Below are 24,272 nucleotides of genomic sequence, written 5' to 3'. Positions count from 1 at the left end.
CCTGGGTTCACTGTCTCCCAGAAAAAGTGAGTGCCCTGAAAACAAGGCAGACAATGCTTTTTCCTTCTTCCTCCTTCACTGGTCTCAGCAGGAGTGGCACACCAGAGGTGAGGGGCCCTCAAATCCATCCACAAAGGGCTTGCTGAACACAAGGCGGGACCTGGGAGTCACAGGGTGGGACACATCCTGGTGCCCAGCACATGCGCCTTCGGGCTCCCATGGGTCACTCGGGGAAGGGTAGTTTGTGGACGCACCCTTGGCAGCGCAGAGCCTCCCTGCACACACCACCAGGGACCCCAGTTGGAGGCTAAATCCGAGCGGCCAGGCGCTCCCATTTCTCGGTGTGATAAACCAAGGCCACCCTTCAGACAGAGGCTCCTGGAAGGGTCAGTGGGGGTCATCAAAATGCCTCCCTGAAAAAGAAACATGGAGAACACAAAATCTAGGAACCCGTTTTCCTGGAATGAGATTAGTCTCTTGCCCACAACCAGCCAGTGCACTGTAGGAGGTTGGGGGTTGGGGGGTGCTGCGGATGCCAAGGGCGGAGGCTTAGGGTCCTGGGAGTGGGTTAAATACCGGCGATAGCAGGGATACTGGAGTAACCTCTGACAGGCACCGGAAATGTTGAGTCTTAGTTTCTTCCTCTGGAAAATGGATATAATCATCGCTGTCTCATCTGATATGTTGTTATAAAACAATTCTTCAGATGTAGTCCTTAGTTTCTAAAAGAGCACGCTGGGCAAAGATGGAGAGGCAGTTCCTGTTTGTGTTAAAAATGTGGCCGGGTGCAGTGGCTCACGCCTGTAATCCTGACACTTTGGGAGGCCAAGGAAGGCAGATCATTTGACTCCAGGAGTTTGAGACCAGTCTGGCCAACATGGCGACAGCTGGTCTCTAAAATAACTATGAAAAATTAGCTGGACACACGCCTGTGGCCCAGCTACTTAGGAGGCTGAGGTGGGAGGATCACTTGAGTCCCATGGGGACAGGGGTCTCAGTGAGTTGAGATTGCACCACTGCACTCCAGCCTGGGTAACAGAGCAAGACCCTGTCTCCCCCCGGCCTCCCCCAACAAAAAGTGCTTAGATCCAGAGAGAAAATTTCTGGAAGGATATTTAAGAAAGTGTTCACAATAGATGCCTCTGAATAGGAGAGGCTGTTTTGAATTATTTGATTTTAAAAATCAATTACATGTGCCATGTTCTTATTAACATATTTTCAATCAATTCATTTCATCCACTTATTAAAATGTGGTTAATAATTTTTAGGGGAGAAAGCAAAAAAGAAAGACAAGAAATCCCTGCGTTTCAGGAGTTGTGAGAGAGCTGTAGGGTCCTGACTCACTCAGAGTGCCTGTCTCCAAGGCTGATCTGGGATGGAGCAGCCTGGGGCTCTCTTGTCGTGGGACCAGGGGTGTTCTGAGGGCTCCTGGCTGGGAGGCTGAGATGGACACCACGTCCTGGTCCTGCAGCCCCACATGGCTCCCACACCCTGCACCAGGCCAGGCTAGGAGGGTGATTAACACACGTCTGCTCCCCAGCAGAGGACCCGTAACCAGAACTGGAATCCGCCCTCACTGCTTGCTGCCAAAACAGTGGAGGCTGAACTGACCTCTCCCCTTTGAGAGAGAAGAACTGTCTGGGAGCTTGACAAAGGCATGCAGGAGAGTACAGGAGCAGCCAGAGCCAGGAGGGAGAGCCCTCCCCAAGCAAACAATCCAGAGCTGCTGTGCAAACACTGGGGCATAAAATGAGGCCTCCTGGACCATGAAGTGTGTCCTGAGCTGCATCCCGGAGCCTATGGTAGTCATGGCGGCCAGAGCGCTCTGCATGCTGGGGCTGGTCTTGGCCTTGGTGTCCTCCAGCTCTGCTGAGTACGTGGGCCTGTGTGAGTACCGCTCTGACTGCCCCGGTAGCAGGGTGGGCAGGAAGGGAAGGGATCCAGGATAAGGGGGGATTCTGCATTCATGTAATAATGGCCACCTGTCACATATAGACTTTTTCCTGCGCTAGTCCTATGAAGTGGGTGTTTATTGTCACCATTTCACAGACAAGGAAATCGAGGCTCAGAGAAAGTTAACAACTTATCTAAGGCAGCTCTGCCCAGTCTGTGTTGAAATCAGGCTTTGAGCCTGAGCCCATCCCCTATGACCCCATAGCCATCTTTGCCGGAGATTTCTAAATTACAATATAGGTCTTTATGCATTGTTTCCACATTTACAAAGAAGAAGATGCAGGAAAAAAACCCTGACTTCAGAACACTGTCAATACCTACAGGCACAAGGTTCATTTAGCTATTGCATAGCAACCCTGCGGCGGGGGCGTGGCTGCTCCTTTAACCCAAGTTTGAAGGAATGAGGGTATGGCTTTTATCCGGGTGTCTTCTGAGTAGGGTCAAAGGCAGGGGTTCCTGAACTTGCAGCCCATTAGCATCACCTGGAGAGCTTTAAAAATCCTAAAGCCGGCCGGGCGCGGTGGCTCAAGCCTGTAATCCCAGCACTTTGGGAGGCCGAGACGGGCGGATCACAAGGTCAGGAGATCGAGACCATCCTGGCGAACACGGTGAAACCCCGTCTCTACTAAAAAAATACAAAAAAATACTAGCCGGGCGAGGTGGCGGGCGCCTATAGTCCCAGCTACTCGGGAGGCTGAGGCAGGAGAATGGCGTAAACCCGGGAGGTGGAGCTTGCAGTGAGCTGAGATCCGGCCACTGCACTCCAGCCCAGGAGACAGAGTGAGATTCCGTCTCAAAAAAAAAAAAAAAAATCCTAATGCCTGGGGCACACCAGTTACATCAGGTCATCTGCGGGTGAGAGCCAGGCCTCAGTTGTTTCTTTCGATACAGCCACGCTTTGTCACTCAGGCTGGAGTGCAGTGGCACAATCTCAGCTCACTGCAACCTCTGCCTCCCAGGTTCAAGCAATTCTTGTTCCTAGGCTTCGAGCAGCTGGGATTACAGGCATGCACCACCATGCCCAGCTAATTTTTTGTATCTTTAGTAGAGACGGAGTTTCGCTATGTTGACCAAGCTGGTCTTAAACTCCTGGCCTCAAGTGATCCTCCTGCCTTGGCCTCCCAAAGTGCTGGAATTAGAGGCATAAGCCACCACGCCCAGCCAACGTCAGTCATTTCTAAAGCTCTGCAGCTGATTCCAGTGTGAGCGAAATTTGGACACCGTGAGGATAAGCAATTACAGACTGAGAGCAATAGAAGGGAATTTAAGAGACCACATGATTTCTATTTTCCTAAGAAAATACCCAGTTCATTAATGAAACGAGGTGAACTTCTGCTGCACACACAGACATAGAGGCTTGCCTGAAAAATGAAAATATTGGGGACTGAAGGATGTCCAGGGATGGTGGGACATGCTCAACAATTTGGGGAAGGGAGATGCAGAAAAAAATGAAAAGCAGGCAGCATGCGTTGCAGTGATCTCTATGGCGTGTGTGTCTCCCATCACGTTTTTCACTTAAAACAAAGGGGCAAGGTTTTGTTGGTCAAACAGGGAAGGGGAACTTTGTTTCCAGGTTCAGGGGACCCTGGATTCCCCAGGGGTTCCTACCAGCTGGAAGGGACCCAGGTCCGTATGTGACTTCCTGAGAAGATAAGAGCGTGCCAAGGAGAGAGACGCGTAGGCAAATGGCCAGAGTCCCCAAGTTCAGCATTTAACAGACTGCTTCTCTTTAAATATTCACAGGGCAAGCCCATCTTCCTAAAGGCAAGGGTTTCAGCTGTGGTTGAACTCAGGAGGGGCAGCAGGAGGATGCAAATGTTCACAGGGAAAGCCTGTCTTCATTGGAGTGAGGGTTTCAGCAGTGGTTGAACTCAGGAGGTGGGAGCAGGAGGATGCAAATATTCACAGGGAAAGCCCATCTTCCTAGGAGTGAGGGTTTCAGCTGTGGTTGAACTCAGGAGGTGGGAGCAGGAGGATGCAAATATTCACAGGGAAAGCCCATCTTCCTAGGAGTGAGGGTTTCAGCTGTGGTTGAACTCAGGAGGTGGGAGCAGGAGGATGCAAATATTCACAGGGAAAGCCCATCTTCCTAGGAGTGAGGGTTTCAGCAGTGGTTGAACTCTGGAGGTGGGAGCGGGAGGATGCAAGCTTGCAAAGTGAAGCAAACACACTCACTGCAGCCCAGTAAGGGCTCTGACAGCTGACAGGGCTTTGTTTGGGACAGCTGCAAACCAGTGTGCCGTGCCGGCCAAGGACAGGGTGGACTGCGGCTACCCCCAGGTCACCCCCGAGCAGTGCAACAACCGGGGCTGCTGCTTTGACTCCAGCATCCCTGGAGTACCTTGGTGTTTCAAACCCCTGCAGGAACAAGGAGGTAAGGCCTGAGTGACAGCATCGCGGTCTGGGCCTGGCGCCATAAGGCAGGGGTCTCAGGGCCTCCCTGTCCTCTCTGGGCTGGAGATGGAGGCACGAGGTCCCCGGGAAGCCACACACACCTGCACCAAGGCCTCAGCGTAGAGGCTTCAAGCCCAGGGCAGCCATGGCCAGGGGCTGTCCTCTTCTGTCCCCTTTGTGTAAAACATAAAAGCAATCATTTCAAAAAGGTGTTCAAAATAATGGCATTATGTAGAGGAAACTAATTTAATAACTATTCTTGAGAGAAGCGGAAACACATAGATGTGGAAAGCCAGGCTGACTTTCAGGCTGTTTTTGCAAACCGGACCCCCACCAGAGTCTTGTCATTTGTGGCGTCCCCTCCACAGATGGCAGGCAGTGCCAGCCCTGGGCTTCGGGCCTCGGTGCCACACCCCACTTCCCCCACTCTGCCCCCCACAAGGGCCATCTCCTCTCCCTCTCTCTGCCATGGTGGAGGGCAGGTGCAGGGCAACCACCCTGGGGGTTCCCTCCCCAAGGGCGGAGAGCCTGTGTGCTGTACAGGTAACAGATGGCCCTGGATCCACCAGGCTCAGCTGCCCCATGTCATGGGTGGGGCGATCGGCTATAAGCCATCTGCCGTGTCCAAGTGCCAGCTCAGGCCCCACGAAGGCCACACCTGCGTGAGGCACCTTCCTGGAACCAGCATCCAGGGGGCCTCTCTTGCCCATTGTCCCAGGGTGAAACGCGGGAGGCTGAGTCCTGCTGGCACTGACTGCCTGATCAATGATGGACCACTGCCCTGCCCTGCCCAGGGCCTCCCTCCACCCTCCCCAGCAAGTCCAGGGTGGGGGTGGGGGTCCAGAGAAGGCCAGGAGAGAGAGGGGTCTGTCGACTGTCCACTGCCGGTCCTGTTCCTTCAGCTCCTCATCCCGGAACTACACTCTCCTCTCTGAGTGCCAGCCACGGCCCTGCCAAGGCCCATCTCACTTGTTATCTGCCTGACCCCTGGGTCCCACTATCTCGCTTAGTAACCCAAGGTGGGAATCTTGGCTATTCCCCCATGTGGTGGGGACTCAACACTCCCTGGTGACTCAGGGTAGGAGGCAGCACTAGGCACTGGCCTTGGAGCCTGCCTTGACCTTGGGAAGCTGGGCAGCGTGGGTGGAGAGAGACTGTTCACACAGGCCTTTGCTCTGTTTGCAGAATGCTCATTCTGAGGCACCTCCAGCTGCCCCCGGCCAGGGGATGCAAAGCTCCGAGCACCCTTGCCCGGCCGTGATTGCTGCCGGGCGCTGTTCATCCCAGCTTTTCTGTCCATTTGCTCCTGGCAAGTGCTTCTGCTGAAAGTTCATGTCTGGAGCCTGATGTCTTAACGAATAAAGGTCCCATGCTCCACACGAGGACAGTTCTTGGTGCCTGAGACTTTCCGCAGTTGTGTTTTATTTCTGCTGCGTCGTGGGAGACGGTGGGAGGGTGTCAAGGGAGGGTCTGCCCAGGCCTCAAGGGCAGGAACAGACTCCCTAAGGAGCCGCAGTGCATGCAAGGATGTTTTCAATCCCAGACTGGCACCCACGTCACAGGAAAGCCTAGGAACACGTAGTGCCGCTTCCTCGGGAAAGCAGAAAAAATACATTTCAAGTAGAAGTTTTCAAAAATCACAAATGTCTTTCTTGGTGAAGACAGCAAGCCAATAAAACGATCTTCCAAAGTGGTCCTTTATTTCACACCCGCTCTCGCTGCTGTTTGATACTCACTGTTCCTGGGTTCTTGTTTCTTTGTCCAGTAAATTAAACTGGCACTGTTTTGTATTTGTTTGCTAATTAAGTTTAAACATCTGTGACACATTGGGTGGCCTTTTCTTTTTTTTTAAAAAAAAGGATGCAGCTCTAGGAATGAATGAGCTGGTGACAGTGGCGATTCCATCTCATGTCCTCATGAAGCCTTATCCACCTCTAGACCTGAGTGTGGTTCTCTCCCCACCGCACTGACCTGGGACATGGCAGCTCTCCACTCCCACCAAGACGGTTTTGGATGCACAAAGGCCAGTGAGTGCTGCCTGGCTGGGCCTCCCGTGCTGCTCCCACTGCTGGGGCTCTCTTAGGGGCCAGATCCACAGTTCCACTGCACTGCGGTCACAGCGGTGGGGTTCTTGTTCTGAGCTATTTCTTCCCATTCGAAAAGAGACAACTGCTCCTTTAAAACAGCAGGCTTTGTTTTTCAGCTTGCACGTGGGGCCTGGTCCCTAGCGCTCACAACATCCCAAGAAGTGAGGTAGTGCTGCCCTTGTCTTACAGATATGGAAAGAGATTTTCGTGAAGTAGCTTGTCCAAAAGTCCCTGCGGAGAGGGGACACTGTCAGGATATCCTGGTCTCTGAATCTGAAGCCCTGGGTGTTCCTCCCAATGCCCCGAAGCATCAGCTGCCCTCCCTGGAGTGAAACTTCCAGGACTATCCCAGACCTCAGAACACACGCCAAGCGTGGCCTCCCCGCTCCGGGGCTCTGCTACTGAGAGCTGCTCTGGCCTGGACATCCTTCTGGGCGGGGCTCTGCATCCCTCTCCCTCACAGACCATGCCCACTCTTTAAGGGCTACAGGGGATGGAAAGGCTGGCCCCAGGCCCCCTGGCCTCAGCCTCAGGCCACCTCACTGCTGGCTGGATGACCAACTCCATTTTCCTCCTACCCTGCCTGGTGCCCTCTCCCCGGGGACAGGGCTCTGCTGCCTCCTTGCCCGGGACCTCACTCATGGGCACCACCCACCTGCATTTCCAAAGAATTTCTTGACTTGCCCCCCCCCTCCGTTCCCGGCATTGCCTTCTGCAGTCAACACCTCCCACACTGCGGTACCCCCTCCCAGACTCCTTCCTGCTATGCCCCTGAGAGGGAGGGCTCCCCCCAAATCTGAGCCAGGTGGGACCCCTCCTTCACCCACCACAGAGTTGCTCCCTGTCTCCAGCCCGAGCCTGTGCCTTCCTCAGATAGGACAATGTTTCATGCACATTCTAGAAGCTTCATCATTAACTCCTGCTGTCCTTGTCGGGGGGCGGGGATCAAGGTCGCTTCCATCAAATGAAGCAGCATCAGGTGGAGAGATCAGCTGGCAGGACAGAGAACCGCCATAACTCAGCTGTGCAGGGCAGGCTCCAGTGAGGAAAGACAAGGGGCTGAGGAGGGCTGGGGTCCTGGAATGAGCTGGAGGGGACCCCCGTCCTTCTCCGTCTCCAGGGTCCTGCCTCTGTCTGTCTCTGCCTCTCCCTCGCTTCGGCTTCGGTTGCTATGGGGACCTTGGAAGCTCCCTGCCTTCCTCGGGAGCCCCAGGCAGGGTATGGGGGCTCTCAGAACCCCGGGTGGGGTTTGTGCTATGAGAAAGAGCGCACCGCCCCTGACAGCACCCACCTGGGGGCTGTGACATTCTCCTAAGAGATCACAGACACCAATGAGGGAGCAAGACCCAAAGCAGCCCCTCCACCCCGCAGCGCGGCGGCAGAACGGAAACCCGGGCCAAACACAAAGTGACTAAACAGCGCCCTCTGCTGACCACTGGAGTCACTGCGGCTCGCCACCAATCCGCGGAGCCCGGCCACTTCCAGATACAAATTAAGATACCCGGCCGGGCGCGGTGGCTCACGCCTGTAATCCAAGCACTTTGGGAGGCCGAGACGGGCGGATCACGAGGTCAGGAGATCGAGACCATCCTGGCTAATACGGTGAAACCCCGTCTCTACTAAAAAATACAAAAAACTAGCCGGGCGACGAGGCGGGCGCCTGTAGTCCCAGCTACGCGGGAGGCTGAGACAGGAGAATGGCGTGAACCCGGGAGGCGGAGCTTGCAGTGAGCTGAGAGCCGGCCACTGCACTCCAGCCTGGGCAGCAGAGCAAGACTCCATCTCAAAAAAAAAAAAAAAAAAGATACCCAGTCCCGGGGTCACGGCCGCGCGCCGCTGGTGGCCTTCAGGCTGGTGGGTGCGGGTCTGCCCCGGTTCGCCGGCTCCTTGGTCTTTGAACAGCTGCGATGTCGATCTTCACCCCCACCAACCAGACCCGCCTAACCGATGTGGCCCTGGTAAGGATGAAGCGCGCCGGGAAGCGCTTCGAAATCGCCTGCTGCAAAACAAGGTCGTCGGCTGGCGGAGCGGCGTGGAAAAAGACCTTGACGAAGTTCCGCAGACCCATTCAGTGTTTGTAAATGTTTCTAAAGGTCAGGTTGCCAAGAAGGAAGATCTCATCAGTGCGTTTGGAACAGATGACCAAACTGTAATCTGTAAGCAGATGTTGACTAAAGGAGAAGTTCAAGTATCAGATAAAGAAAGACGCACACAACTGGAGCGGATGTTTAGGGACATTGCAACTATTGTGGCAGACAAATGTGTGAATCCTGAAACAGACCATACACGTGATCCTTATTGAGAGAGCCATGAAGGGCATCCACTATTCAGTGAAAACCAACAACAGTACAAAACAGCAGGCTTTGGAAGTGATAAAGCAGTTAAAAGAGAAAATGAAGATAGAACGTGCCCACCAGGCTTCGCTTCATCCTTCCAGTGAATGAAGGCAAGAAGCTGAAAGAAAAGCTCAAGCCACGGATCAAGGTCATAGAAAGTGAAGATTATGGCCAACAGTTAGAAATCGTATGTCTGATTGACCCGGGCCGCTCCCGAGAAATTGATGAGCTAATAAAAAAGGAAACCAAAGGCAAAGGTTCTTTGGAAGTCTCAATTTGAAAGATGTGGAAGAAGGAGATGAGAAATTCGAATGACACCCATCAATCTCTTCACCTCTAAAAACACTAAAGGGTTTTTGTTTCCGACAGCACTGTTTCATGTCTGTGATCTGCCAAATACTTGCTCAAATGAGTTGACATTTTCTATCTTTGTGTTAAGAGTGGACATGGCAAGGCTTTCCTACATAAGTATAATAATGTGGGAATGATTAGGTTTTAATTGTAAGCTGGAGTCTAAATCCTAAAGCAAAATTGAAACTCCAAGAGGCAAAGGCCAGAGTGGCATTTTGCTACTCTGTTTCACGCCTTGACAACTTTCCAAAATGAAAGTTATTTGAGGCAACTCTTGTGGGTGAAAAGTTATTTGTACAGTAGAGTAAGATTATTAGGGATATGTCCATACGACCAAAGGGGGAGTCTTTCCTAAAAAAGAAAACATACGATGCTTCATTTCTACTTAATGGAACTTACGTCATGAGGGTCATTATGCTTGGATGATGTTCCTGATTACCTGAGAAACAGATATAGAAAAACTGTGCCGGACTTAAATAATTTTCATTGAACATGCTGCCATCACTTAGATTATTCTTGGTTAAAAAATAAAAGTCACTTATTTCTAATTCTTAAAATTTATAATATATATTAATATAGCTAAAATTGTGTGTAATCAATAAAACCACTCTTATTTTTATTTAAAAAAAAAAAAAAGATACCCAGCCCCAGAATTACCCTGGGCTTCCTGTTGGTGAGGAGGATCTGGGCCCCAGGACACGTGATCTAAGCCGAGGGTTCCCAGTGGAGGCTGCTGCCACGGGGATGTTTGGGAATCTGTGGGCGTGTTCATGAATCATATGAACGGGGGTGTTGAGTGGACACAGGCCAGACATGGCAGCACCCTGTGATGTTCCCAGGTGTCCTGAACAGACCACTGCCTCCACCCGATGGACGTCCTAGCGTCCTGTTGGACACTCATGGTGGCTGCAAACCTATTCATGACGACTGAAGCCCAGAGACTACTTCTGTGTCACATCTTAACACGGTTGTTTTGGTTGTTGTTTTTTGTTTCAAATGGCTTGAACATACCTGAATTTTCCAGGAGTGTGTGTCATGTAAATCAAGAAAAGACTGCATTTGTTTGGTCTGCAGCGTTAGCCGAGTCGTTCATTTCAAGCATGTCAGTGCTGAGGCTGCCTGTGTTCGTGGGTGGCCAATCCAGGGGAATTCAAGCCCTGGTCTCCTTCATCCTGTCCTCTGGTGTGGACATGGGGAGCACGATGCACTGAACAGGAGTGTACCAAACATTACTCTCCTTTTATTTCTTATATTTTCATAGGGCCTCATGCATATTTAATTTCCATCACTGGGCATCAGTTGACCACAGCTGTCCAGAGCCCTAGTGGCCTTAATGCCACCTGCTGGGCCTTCCCACCTCCTGGTCTGGGTACATCTGAAACAGACATCTGTCAGTGGCTCAGGTGAATTCAAATGATGAATTGTGACCTATAGGACCCAGGAACCATTTTTATGTCAAATACCTTCATCACTGACTTGGAAATGGTCCATGTTTCCAGAGCCTTCCAGAATGAACACTTTGATTGCCAGAAGAAGCCAGAACAGGACTGGGCTCCTTTGCTGCTGGCATGTGCTGCTGGTGGAAAGGGGAGAGAAAAACTGGACTTCTCACCACACTGCAGCCATTACACCCCATGATGGTTTTCCGTGGCATGCGCACACCTTCTCCCTCCTCTTGAGTTGGTGAAGGGTGTGGCTGTGGCACTTTTCCACAGTTCCTCCAGAGTCTGCTGGAAAGTTCTACATTGTTCCATAATACATTGGATATTCACTTGTATTTATCACTGTATTCCAAGGATTCCTAAATTTCCAATGGTGAGGATTTTGGCTTCAAGCGGAGATACCCATGCAGGCTTCCATAAGTAGCAGACGTACTGGGGAACCCCTTAGGGAGGAAGAACAGGCTGAGAAGTTGCAGGCCTTTGTGTGGGTCTGATGCCTCCGAACTGAGTGGGGGAAGCACTGGGGAGGAAGAGCCTCCAGCAGGCTGATGGGGAGTCCCCAAAGCAGAGTGCCCCTCAAGGGACCCTGTGTCTGGTGGGAATGTCCTGGTTGGGAGCAGCCCCAGGGACGTTGGCCTGGCGTGGATGCCATGCTGGACGCAGGGCTGCCGGTGACCTGGGTCCCTGCAGCAGGTCCTCTCTGAGGGACAGCAGAGTGGTAGGCGCATCTCCAGGCGGCCAAGAAGCCTCCCTGCTCACTAGGTTTTTGCTCTGAGGCCCTGCAGTGCCCTGGGCTGTGACACAGCTGTGGAGGTTGGAAATTCTCCCCTCAGTCCTCCTTCGTGAGGGCTCGAGAGGCACGTCATGTATTGGAAAGAGTTAGAGACCCCCGGGCTTCAGATTTCCTATCAGCAAAATGGGACAATTGCAGTGGCTGTGTTGGAGGGTTACTGATGGCTGCGGAAGGAAGGTGTAGGCTGAGAAAGCTCATTCCTGTGTGAGCTCAGAGCCGCACTCCTCGGTTGGCCATTGTTTTCTAGTGCATTTAGAGTTCATGCTCCCTTTCTTCCTTAGGTTCTATTATTTTGTTTTCAACAACACTGAAGTGTGTTTTATGCTAAGCGAAAGAAGCTGATCACAAAAAGCCACATGTTGTGTGATTCCATTTATATGAAACGTGCAGAATAGGGAAACCCACAGAGACAGACGGTGTTTCATAGTTGCTGGGTAGGGGTAGGGATGGGGAGTGGCGGCTCATGGGGAAGGGGTTTCCTTTTGGGGTGATGGAAACGTTCTGGAGTGGCCTATGGTACTGGCTGCACAATTCTGTGCATATTAGATACTAAAAACAACCAAATCATACACTTTACTAAAACAATACTAAAACCCACTGAGATGTGTCCTTTAAAAAAGTCAATTCTATGGCATGCGAATAATATCTCGATTAAGCACACATCTATACATGTGCTGATACCTCTGTTGATTTGCCCATTTAGACAAGGCCTGACTTTTTGCCCTGAGAATTGAGAGTTTATTGCCAAGGCCATACCGAGCACCTAGGTGTGGCTGGCACGTCTGATCTTCAATGGGTCCTGCCAGGTGGATGCCAGGCGGCCTAGTTCCCGTCCAGGTGGCTCCCAGGCTCAAGGGTTCTCTCCACCATTCCAAGACCACACTCAGGCACAGGAATCATTCACTGCTCCTCGCTGTGCAGCTGTCTTTGCCCCTGTTGGCCTGAGCACTGCAGCCTTTCCCTCTTGGGTTTTGTGGGGTGCAGCCGACTCCCTCTGCTCCCCCATCCCACCGACCTGTCTCCCTGGCCTCTGTCCTCCACAGGGGCAGGTGGGCAGGCCTCCTGGAGGAAGCGTCTGACACCCACATTCATTCGTTCACTGCTCTGAGCCTCCCACCCTAGCCCCAGCCCTCACCAGCCAGAGGAATTGTCTCAGTCCTGGGGTGTGGTGAGGTCCCATTTCCCTCTGACACCTGCTCTCAACTATGGCAACCTGGCTATTTACAGATGGGGACATTAGGGAGAATGAGGTCCCAGAGCTCCCAAGGTCACAGAACTTATAGGTTGCCCGGCTGTGGTCCCCGCTGTGACCATCTGGCCCCCTGGTTGTGGCTTCATTAGTGTCTGCAGAGCAGAGCAGCAGGAAGCACAGACCGACAGCTGCTTGCACTGGGGAAAGGGCAGAGAAGGGAAATAAAATAGCGGGGCCGGCACGAGGGGATCTGTTGGTTCTTCAGGAAGAGTGCCCTGCCACAGGTTTACCTGCGTCTGACTTCACCATCTCTCTGTAGAATGAAGTTGTTAACAAGTGGCACCTACTGCAATGCCAGCCACAGTGGTGGTGGGGGAAGATCGGCCCCTCATGCGGGGGTGCAGTCAATTTGGCTGGCAACAGTACTGTGGACTCCTTGTCCAAGAGGCTGCAGCCTTGGGAGGGTTCATGGCACCCCACGCACCTGACGTCCCCAAGAGTCACCTCTTTTTGTAAAACCCAGAGGCCGCAGGACTGGAGGCAGAATGTCGGTGCTGAGTGGGACCACCTGGGCACGGTGAGAGTGGGGGGTGCTCCGTGGGATTTCAGGCCCCACCATTTTTACATTTTGGATATTCTTCTGCTTGGGTTTCCAAAAAGGCTTCTACAGCTTGAATGGTGGGTTGTACGGATATAAATAGAAGGATGTTTTCCAAATTTTCAGATTTACGAAGGCATGGCCTTTGGCAGAAATGATCTCAGAGTCCTTTGGAGGACTCTGGCTGCATAGATTCTGCAGCGCTCAGATAACGATGGGCCAGGCACTGCGTGGATTCTGGAGCGCTCTCGGTGTGGGGTGCTGCTCGCTGCACGGGTTCTAGAGCACTCCGACTAAGGGGTGCTGCACGCTTCAGGGATTCTGGAGCACTGCCATGAGGGAGTGCCGCGTGCTTCACGGTGTCTGGTGCGCTCTGGATGTGGGGTGATGCCCTGTGCATGGATTCTAGAGTGCTCCGATGATGGGGTGCTGCGAGGCTGCATGGATGCTGGAGGGCTCTGACAAGGGGATGCCGCGCAACCGATAAGCAGGAGTGGGGAACAGTGTGCCTCTGGTCTGCAGCGCCTGCAGTGATTCCGAGCCAGGGAAGGAGAGCTGTATGGAGTGTGGGCGGTGCCCAGTCCTTTCCCAGCAGTGGAGCGGATGGGTCAACAAATTGTTATTGGGCGCAGTGGCTCGTGCCTGTAATCCCTGCACTTTGAGAGGCTGAGGCAGGCAGATCACAAGGTCAGGAGTTCGAGACCAGCCTGGCCAAAATAATGAAACCCTGTCTCTACTGAAAATACAAAAGTTAGCTGAGAATGATGGCATGCGTCTGTGGTCCCAGCTACTCAGGACGCCGAGGCAGAAGAATCTCTTGAACCCAGGAGGCGGAGGTTGTGGTAAGCCAAGATAACACCACTGCACTCCAGCCTGGGCAACAGAGCAAGACTCTGTCTCAAAAACAAAACAAAACAAAACAAAAACTGTTATCTGGTTGTCAACTTGAGTGACTTCATGGGGTGGGTGGGGGCGAGGTTATTGGGCTTGGTGGATGGGTTTGGGGCATGGGATGGCATCTAGGGATGGAGAAACCAGGGCGGGAAGGAGGGGAGTGTGGGGGACTGTGAGTACAGAGGCAGCTGTTATCTTCAGTGGATCACCGTGCAGGTGGGAGGGCCGAGTCTGCATGCTGGGTCACCAGGCAGCGACTTTTCGCACTGTCCCGTTCCTACCCACACATGTACACCTTCCTCCTCGCCTACAAGTAGGGCCCAGTAGGGCCATGTCCCAGGTGATGGTCCCAGATGACACCTGGACTCAGGCCCCAGCGCTGACTCACAGGGGCCTTGACAGCACATGGACCTCAAGGCCGAGCCCTGGAGATGCTGGTACATCATCTGGGATCGATGTGTCTGGGAGGAGAAGTTTCCACTGGTCATGAGGGTCAGACCTGCCACACCACTTCCTGCACCATGTGGATTCTCCTGTGCAGTCTCAATTCCTAAATGCCTCTCCCCGAGGAAGGGAGAGCCACGGAGTGGCCAGGAGCCCTGGCTCCCTAGCAGGATGGCCAGGGTCTCACTTCTGTGTGCACCACCGACCAGCTCTGTGGCTTTGGGAAGTTGTGTGATCTCCCTGAGCCTCGGTGTTTTTAACCTGAACAATGGGGCCAGTTGTGACTCTCCAGCTCTGATGACATGACGACGGTTTGATGAGATTGCACATGGAAAGGTAGGGTACAGTGCCACTACGCGGTGCTCCATGGAATCTGGAGCTGCAGGCATTCTTACCATCACTCTTATTTGTCTTCCTCACTGGAATCCATCATGACACTGAAGAGAGAACTGCTCCATTGAGAGCAAGGGCGGGTAGGGGGAAAATGCTAGATGCTCTGCCAGAACTACCTCCCCCAGCAGGTCTGAGAGCTGGGACTGTTGAAAGCAAAAGGAAAGAGAAGCAGAAATCTGAAAATAATGATGCTTTATTTGACTGACATTACATCATCATAAATGGCATCTAATTTCAGAAAACAAAGTGTAAGTCTGCAAAAAACGCATGTACAAATCTCAGGAGATGGGTCTACAGAAATAGACACGTGGCTATTTGGCCTGTAAGGTGGAGTCAGGAACCTCACATTCTAGGGTCTGTCCAGGTTCAATGTTCCAGTGGTGTGAAACAACCAAGGAAACAGACACCCCAAAGAGCCGATGTTATTTTTGAATATATATATGTATACACATGTACATATGTAAATATGTTGCCTTCGTCTGTAACAGTGCAAACCTCTCACAGCGTGCAAAGCAACAGTGTTTCCTACAGTCAAGTAACTAAATCAGTGTAAAGTTATCCACACAGCATTATAAAAACATTATATAATTACATAGCAGATATACAGATATATGCAGGCGTTTGCACGCTGATTAGAGTTACTTGCATTGACTTTTGCTTTAGAAGAAATAACAAAGGAAAATCTTTAAATACTTCTTCATCAAATAAAAGGTAACAATTCATAACAGATTCAACTATGAACAGGTATTGCATCAATATGTCTACAAAGGAAAAATATAAATACATAAAAACAAAGGCAAAGGGGTCAGCTATACATATTAACTTACCAAACATACATGTTCTATTGAAAAACTGATCCCCACTCACACCCTGCAGGTGGGGGGACAAGACTATAAAAATGGGAAGCCCCCAGTGTGTGGGTGTGTTGGTCTATTTTATTATCAATTTGGATGATAATATCAATTTGGGTGTTTTGCTACTGTTTTTAGTTGGCCAATGACATAATAGTGAGATATTGATTATTAAGCTTGGGAAGTTGGTAGGTCACGGAAGAGAGACCCCAAGATGCACACTGACAGACATGTAAAAATGCAAAGGTGTAAAAATGAAATCGTTGCCATGGTTACTATTATATTTTCAGACAAACCAAACTGTGTTACCACTCAGATTAGGTGGCATTCAGGGATCGCCAGGAGTCCATGAATATGGGGCTGTCAACCCTAAACCCACGTACTTCTTAACTTCCTAGCCTTCTCTTTCAAGGCCAGATGCATTTCAACCCATAGGAGGGGGCACATTAGGGCCCCCTAAGAGGGGAGATTGTTTGGGTAACTTCCCCAGAAACAGACAAGTCTGCTTCTGCCTCAGCTGCAACACTCTCATTGGGCAAACTGTTTTCCAGAGGCTCGTAGGCAAGTGCAGTGAGCAGTGAGGAGTCAACTTAATTCTGAGTGCCGGCACTCAGAGCTTCAGAAGCCTCCTTAAAGGGAGATTTGTCTGGGGGACTAGAGGACTAGCCCCCCCCCCACAGGCCACCAGGGAGGGTCCTGCCTCACTGCACGGGGGCTCACCACCCAGGCCTCAGCATCTCTGCCCCACTCACCGGCTCTCATGGTAATGGACCACATGAGTCAGAGGTAACAGCAGGTGGCTTACACGTTTCCAGAGATCGGATCTTGGAACCTTAAGAACCATAAAATAAAAAGCATTTCTTACTGTGTGCAGTGTCAGGGCCATGTTTAAAGTCATGTGCAAAGTTTAGGTCAAAGGCACCCAAAGTGATCATCCAGATTCTCTCGTATGTTTGTTCAGTGCAGACACACAGAGGATGGTGGTGCTTTATTGACAGAAAACAGCTGAATGTAATAATTTTGAGTTTGCTACTTTTTAGGTATGTGGCTCGAGCTCATGCCTTTCCCGAGATCTTGGGGGCTAGAAGACTGTCCCCAAAACCATGAACCCCAGTGAAACAAACACATATGTGCCCGTGGCTGTGTCCTCAACCTGGACCTGAAAGGCCGGTGGCCATGGGAGTGGCTTTCTGGAAAAGGGGAGTGGCTTGGGCAAGCTTAGCCCACAGCTGTAGAGGAGCCCTCAGCGAGTCCAGTCCAGCATGCCCTCAAAATGCAGAGCTCTCCTCCAGCCGGCAGCCCCTGCCTGTTTGCGATGAATCAAGGTGCTTTTGTGCTTCTGTTCCTTTCTCTTCAGCTTTACAATGGTCATTCTACATGGAAAAGCCTCCAAATGGTGCCTCTATAAACAGTAACCCTTGCCAGGCTGGAATGTGGTAGCCAGTGGCATGGCCCGTTTTCTCCTTTTGATGCCAGGAGACTATTTCTGAGAACAGGGAAGCCTCAGGGTCCTAATCCCAGCCTCCACTCACATGTGTGTCATTCACATCAACCCCAGGCAAAGCAGGGTGGGCCTCGGGCACACTGGGGCAGGCCACACGTGTCTGTGTGAGGGGTGGTTCCAGGTTGGCCTGTTCAGAGATAACATAAAAAACTGGGCTAAGGCTAAACCCTTCTGTTTCCTCAAATATGGAAAAAGGAAACAGGCAGGATGTAGGATAGTTATTAGGAACTTTAGGCCAGCACAGCAGAAGGATGTGTGTGTGTGCCCATCCCATTTCCTTCCTGCCCAGGACACGTGGATTTTAAGGACAGCCTGAATTGAGCTTGTAAGTGAAAATTAGACTGTGCCATGGGGATGCAGGGTCTCCTATTTCTTCCTTGCTTCTGGTCCCAGGGAGGTTCCCTAAAAAGGCCAGCCCCACACGTGGACATCAGAAGCCCCTGTCTTTGCAGGGGGCGATTATCTTGGGGGAATCTCCCCAATGGGACAGGCCAAGCACAGTGGCTCGGAAAGGATCATGACTTTAACGTTACTGGGATCCAGGGCGGCCAGGCAGTCCAGAGAGGCAGGGGTTACTGAGGGGGAAGCAAAGTGTGCATTGTGAGCTTATGTGCACGCCTGGGGCAGCCTCCGATTGTGCTTGCCCGCCATGAGAGGAGTGCAGGGCCACTGTGGGTCGATTCTGCGACCTCACCCAGCCCAGCTCTCTACTTTGCATCCCGGAGGTGGGAGGGAAACTGAACCTGAAAGCCCAGTTCTAAGCCACTGCTGTCCCAGGAAGTCCTCACTCTGAGGGTCACTGCCTGGCCGGAGCTCAGGGAGCCATGGGCTAATGCAGCACATAACACCGAGCAACTTCTAGGCCCTGCTCACCTCAACTTCGGGACCAAAACCTCTAGAGGGGCTGCTTTCCCCACTAGTAGCCGGCTCTACAGAGCTGAGCCTGGGAAATGGGTTTCCAGCAAAGCAGAGTAAGGAAGAAGTGATATCGCCCTGCCCGAGCTACCACCCCAGAGCCCGGGTTGAGGGAGCCCCTGCAAGGGTGGAGAGGACCAAAGGGAAGGTGTGGTCCAGAGCCCTCCTGCTAGCCCTGCCACGAGCCTCCTCCAGCCATATTTCGAGGTCATGGCCAATACCACGAGGCAGGAGGATATGGGTGAGGATTCTGGGAGAACAGGAAACACAAAACTTTAAGACAATTCAACATAAAACATGAACATCATTGAGAACGGGCTCATCTACAGCCAGGTCTTGGACCAGAACATAAGTGACAAATCAGTGCTCTTCCCAGAGGAACAACAAATGCATTCCAGACACAGCCTAAGAATCCATCGACTTAGAAAATGCAAGCCAATCACGTAAAGCATCTGAGGCCGAACACAGGTAAAAAGTTTTATATAAAATATTTTATTAGAGTCTTTATTCCTTAAAAGTATCTAGCTTTATATTTATACACTCTGCGCCTCCCCCGCCTGCACAGTCGGGTTGTTTTGTCTAACGTTCGTCACGTTCTAATTCAGCTGGCATTTGACTAAAGCCTTCATGGGTTTTGACTACACTTTTCCCATCTGCACCACAGACCTGGAAGGAGAGAGGTTTTTCTTCTCTTCTTGAAGTAAAGGCTGATTGAGGATTCAGAAGCTGGTATTCTATGGAGATGAGGGAAATATCATAGAATAATACTATCAGACACACGCCTGGAGCCAAGTCTGCACACCGGCATGTATGTGTGCATGTGCGTGCGTGCATGTATGTGTGTGTGCATGTGTGCACATGTGCTTGTATGTAGACACACACGCACCATACACACACACACACACACACACACACCAGCCCCTCTGGAGCCTGAGCTAGTCCACAGGACTGTTGCAATAGAAGGAGCAGGCAAGGGCGAGGACAGCCTCTCTCTATGCAGAGGTACCTGTCACGGGCACTCCGATGCAAGGCCACTGAAGGGCATTAGGCTTGGGTTTCCCTCTCATCTCAGCCATCTGTTTGGTGACAGAAGGAATCACTGAACAATCAGCCACTAAACTAGTATTGCACTTTATGCCTTACAAAGCATCTCAGATACATTCATACGCCATGAACAGGAGGCAGTAAACAAAACAGTGACTTCGGGGTCCAACTGGGCTGGAATCCCAACTCTGCTCCTTCCTCGTTCTGGGGCCCCGGGGACGTCACGGAGCCTCTCCCCGCCTCCGCGTTCCACGTCTGCACCATGAGCAGGGCTAAGCCAAGTGGCCACGTGGGTCCCTCCCACCACACTGGAGGGCAAACCCACGTTGGAGTCCCCTCCCTCTCACTCCCAGGGCCTGGGACAGGACCAGGCGAGAGGGGTGGGTCAGTAAGGGTTTGAGGAGTGGGCAGGGGACAGGGGATTCTGAGGGCATTCAGCCCAGTGCCTGGAAACAGCCACAAGGAAAGGTGCTCGGTGCACCAGAGTCGTGCCTTCTCTTCTCACTCCAACAACCAAGCCCAGTTTCTCCCCCATGAGTGTGGTCTGTCCCTGATGTCGGGCTGGGGAAATGACTTTTTGTGAGTTTCTAAGATAAGTTTTCACCTCAAAGCTCCATGTCCTATTTCCTGGTCCTGAAGGCGGCTCCCCCAGGTGATGTAATCCAATTCTAGCATCAACTATGTAAAACTTTGCACAGTCACTCCCCTTCCTGGAGACAGCTTCCCACTTCACCCAAGCAGGGAGTTTCGGAGAATTCAATCTCCAGTGGATATTCAGCCAGAGGAGAAGAAAGAGAGGCACAAAATGACAAAACTTTTTGGATGGGGACAAAGGCAAAAGGCCCCAGCAGTTTCACTGAAACTTCCATTTTCACCTCTATTAACCACTGGGGCAGCTGCGAATCTTTTATCCAAGGTTTAATCCTTCCTTCTAATGGAAGAAACTCAATCAGAGATGAAAGGAATATCTGGGTCATTGCATTCAGGAATTACTGAAACAAATTAGATTTGGGGAGTTGGTCTGGGTTTAACGTTCAACATGTGAAAGACAGCATGTTGCCGTGTGCCTCTTAATCACAGCTAGTTAGAAAAGTAAATCAATGAGTTGCTTGATGTTATCTTAGGTCATTGGAATAAGGCATTTTACCAAACTACCTTAACACAAAAAGCAGCGGGGAAATATCTGGAAAGCTAAACAATGGCATTTGAGTCAATGCTGCCAAAGGTTACGAGGAAAATGCCCAACCAGGGGCCCTTGCTGAACCTGGAAGAGGGAGGCCGGCTGCGCCTAGGACAGACGCATCCTCTCCTCCTTTTGCGGTAGGCTTTCCTCCAGTATACAGGGGAGGGCTGAGCAAAGCCATCCTGCACCATCGACTGCAGAATCCTCACCTACTTCAGTTCACCCTTCAAAAAATAAACCCACGTGATCTCATATATCCATTCCCTTCTTGCAGCCTAACAGCCCTCACGGTTCCCAAGCCCTTCCCCGTAGAAGTACCTCCGTCAAATTCCTACGGGAGTCATTCTGTCAGAGGGCTTAGGTGCTCTCCGAAACCAGATTTTAAATCTAGAGGCATCTCACTGTTTCCTCCTGAAATTGATGAGGTACAGCAAGCGGTCTCAGCAAACGAGACCAAGCTGCTTCTGGGGCAGGGCTGTGGGTCCATGCAGTGCAGTTCCTGGCAGACACACCCGTATTAGGGCCATGAACCCCCAACACTAATCCACAATGGGAAAGGCTCACCTGGAGGGAACGGGCGTTTTCAACACCGACCTCACTCGATGTAGTTCTGAGCCATGAGCAAGGACTTTTGCCTTTTTCCAATTGTGCATGTCACCCAGCTATTCCTACGTAGGTCTTCCCTATGTGCGATGTCTTACAAGAAGATCTGTTTTGAAATTAAATGAGGACTTTTTATAAAGGCTAAGTTTGACTCTGGTTAAAAACTTAATCTGGAAGGCAATGCCATATTTGTATAGAACAAGCACACTTAAAATTACACTTTAATACCTATCTCAATTGTGTTTACGCAAAAAGATCTAGCAGTAAAAAAGGAATCTCTAAGAATTTGCAAACTCAATCCATGGGTAAATAAAATTCAGACCCTTTTCGTTCTTTCAAAGTGGGAAATAAGAGCTTCAGGGACATCACCAAGGAATCCCACGCCCTTTGACCCCCTTTGAGCTGGCACGGCCGTGGGCATGATTTACTGTAACTATTTACAGATGAGGAAAAATGTAGCTCAGAAAGTTTCACTGATTTGCCCACAAAAACACAGCCTTTCCATCGGAAGCCCGGATTCCTGGAGAATGATATTCTAGAAGGAGGAAACAATGGCATTGTCCTAAAGATGGACTTCTTTGGCCAGAATCACCTTCTCTGCGTGTAGTTAAACTGCCTCTGAGAGCTGACAAGCACACAGGCAGCCCTTGTTATGAATTCAAAGGCCACTTGACCTCCAGATAGGCACCTGTTCCTGCCCTAGTGGGATCTGACCTATGTGATTCAGTCGTAAGAAAGAAGTGGTTTCCAATACGCGAAGTTTACACAAGCCTAACACGGAGGCGGTGATGTGGCTGTGAGATCACCAAAACCAGAGATGAAATCCCCCACCACTCGATATGCATTGTTTGATCAAGTTTCAAATGCCTCCACACACTGAAGTCTACTGACTTTGCCCTAAGCCCTTGGATTCTGATGCCATCTTGTTGGCCTCCTCCCCTGTTGCACAGTTAGCCCATCTTTCTCTGCTGGCTGCTCCTGCAGAGACAACCCTCAAAGGTCGTGCCTGAATTTCCCTAAGCCCTGCTCTTCCAGGTTCAGTGGAGGTAGCTGAGGTGATACAGGAGGAAAGGGATGCTGTTTGTTTGTTTGTTTGTTTAAATCAACCTAGGCAAAATTAAGGTAGTCAGAAAGTTAGGAAGAAACAAACAATATATTTTGCTTAAAATAAGAAGCACGTGGAAAATAAAAGACTTTGAAAGAGTTGGCCAATGTCTTCTTACAATGTTTCGTATAGCTTTTAAAAATTTCTGCATGGCTCAGTAGAGATGGTGCCCACGTCTTCCCTCCACCTGGAACCTGCATTTCAATCCTTCACAAGTGCTGTCTGCGTATGAGACCAGCTAGGTGATTCGGTTAAACCCCTTGCCTCTCTAAACAAAGTACGGGATTTACCCCGAATCATTCTTCAACATGTACTAAAAAGGTTCAGTTTCTTAAAATGAATGCAATTGATTAACTTTTGGCTTGCAAAAATGAGTTCTCATTGGAAAAGAGACACACCTTAGAAAGATGAGACTATGAAAAACAACAGTCATAAAATGGAATCGCTCCGTGCTCGGCCCCTCTGCCCCGAGACATCTGACTGTGCAGCCATCAGCCAAGAGGCTGCTTGCGGTTCCCCATCCAGCACCCACGGTGCCTGGTACTAAGGAGCAACTGGACTGAGGAAGCCTCTCGTCGCCAGCTGTGTTACAGTTTTAAATTCTGCCCCAGTTGTGGTATTTAAAATTCTGTATGTAAAAAAAAAAACCACCGACCTTCCTACATCTTCCTAGTTAAAGCTAGAAAGGGGAATGGAGAGAATCCAGCCCAGCTGGACGGAGCGGCTGAACATGAGACACCCACAAACCCAACGCGGTTCTAGGGGTTGGATCAGAAGAGTCTCTGCGTCGTCGGTCGGGCACAGGCTCGCTTCCTCGATTCTAGACGTGCCCTCAGCCACAGTGTCTAATCTTCCTCTTTCCTGGCATTCGGGTGTTTTACCTCTCTGCCCGGATTTTGTACCTGAGGACAAAATAGGCAATGAGGCGCAGGGAGATGAAGAAAATCCCGAGTACAATGAAGTCCAGGTACAGCTTGGCGTTTTCCACGTCCAGCTCCCGCAGGATGGCCTCCGACTTCTGGAAATGGCACGTCTCGTCGATGTCACAGTGCAGATCTTCTCGGTCTAAGCCGTAGATGGAGAGGATGACCCCTTCGAACCCATACCTAGGAGGAAAGGACGGGCATGAGGGAGGGCGCTCTCCCAGCCAACCACACTGTTGCCTGAAGGTCAATGTTGTTCACCCTCCCTGCGATTCCCACCCTGGCTGTCCTCCCTTCCCAAAGGGCTGCCTTCCCCAGAATACTTCCTCACCGCCCACCATCTTCTTAAGATAAACACGGGCAACAGCTCCACTATGTTTTTCTTCCAATTTTGTTTCCTCCAGGGCCCCGAGCAAAAAACCAAGTTGAATGAACAGTACATATTCATTCACTGGTGAAATGCACTGAGAAATCTTTGGTTCACTTCCGAGGTTACGTGCTTTCTATCGGTTGGAGGGAAACATGGGCTGGCCAACTTGCAAGGACTTGAGAAGATTTATACGAAACATTCCTGCCCCCTCTCTCCCTCTGCTCCAGCCCCACCCTGTCAGAACAAAAGCACTCATTTTGAGAAGAAAGACGTCGGTTTCTGATTCCGTGGTGTTGGAGCACACACAGATTGTTGAAACTCTGTACAAGGGCTTTGTTTTCATTCTGTTTTCTTGAACAATATACCTGAGTCTGAACTGACATTCTAGAAAAGAAGAGCTTGTTCCAAACTTTGGATCTTTGTGTCACGTGGAACTTCTGCAGCTCAGAAGATGGGTGCTGCCCCTGGTGGGGCCAGCGTGCCAACACCCCGCTCCGCAGAGGGCACGAAACCCTGTAACTAAGGACCCGAGGCACTGGGCATTCTTGTTCCAAGATATTAGGATGTTTAAAAAGTTGTTTAAAAATGACTTGTTTCCCACCAGATTTCCTTCCTTCCTTCCTTCCTTCCTTCCTTCCTTCCTTCCTTCCTTCCTTCCTTCCTTCCCTCCCTCCCTCCCTCCCTTCCTCCTTTCTCTCTCTCTCTCTGTCTCGCTCTGTCACCTAGGTGCAATGGCACAATGTCAGCTCACTGCAATCTCTGCCTCCCAGGTTCAAGAGATTCTCCCGCTTCAGCCTCCGGAGTAGCTGGAATTACAGTTGCGTGCCACCATGCCCAGCTAATTGTTTTGAGTTTTTAGTGGAGACTGGGTTTTACCATGTTAGCCAGGCTGGTATC

General features: G+C 51.0%; 2 protein-coding genes and 1 pseudogene across 5 annotated transcripts in view; 2 read left to right on the top strand and 1 right to left on the bottom strand.

Moving 5' to 3' along the window:
* The first annotated feature begins 1,657 nt into the window (after positions 1–1,657).
* TFF3 (trefoil factor 3) lies at positions 1,658–5,705 on the top strand. The gene is given in 4 exon segments (XM_010383189.2): positions 1,658–1,747; positions 1,749–1,887; positions 4,178–4,327; positions 5,533–5,705. Coding segments are annotated over 4 exon segments (393 nt in total). The 3' UTR covers positions 5,547–5,705.
* Positions 5,706–8,341: 2,636 nt separating this feature from the next.
* LOC104678012 lies at positions 8,342–9,085 on the top strand (annotated as a pseudogene).
* Positions 9,086–15,052: 5,967 nt separating this feature from the next.
* The window catches only part of ABCG1 (ATP binding cassette subfamily G member 1), a 78,456-nt gene continuing 69,236 nt past the window's right edge, over positions 15,053–24,272 (bottom strand). For 3 of the 4 annotated variants that reach the window (XM_010383190.2, XM_030914833.1, XM_030914832.1), the window contains one exon: positions 15,053–23,188. In XM_010383190.2, coding sequence (XP_010381492.1) covers positions 22,960–23,188 — 229 coding nt within the window. In that variant the 3' untranslated portion in view covers positions 15,053–22,959. The remainder of the gene's footprint in view (positions 23,189–24,272) is intronic. The other variant, XM_010383191.2, reaches the window with a different exon arrangement.

Source organism: Rhinopithecus roxellana, chromosome 13 (genome assembly GCF_007565055.1).
Source record: "Rhinopithecus roxellana isolate Shanxi Qingling chromosome 13, ASM756505v1, whole genome shotgun sequence".
Taxonomy (NCBI): Eukaryota; Metazoa; Chordata; class Mammalia; order Primates; family Cercopithecidae; genus Rhinopithecus; species Rhinopithecus roxellana.
Note: the sequence above shows the minus strand (reverse complement) of the source record. Positions and strands in the feature narration are given on the sequence as shown.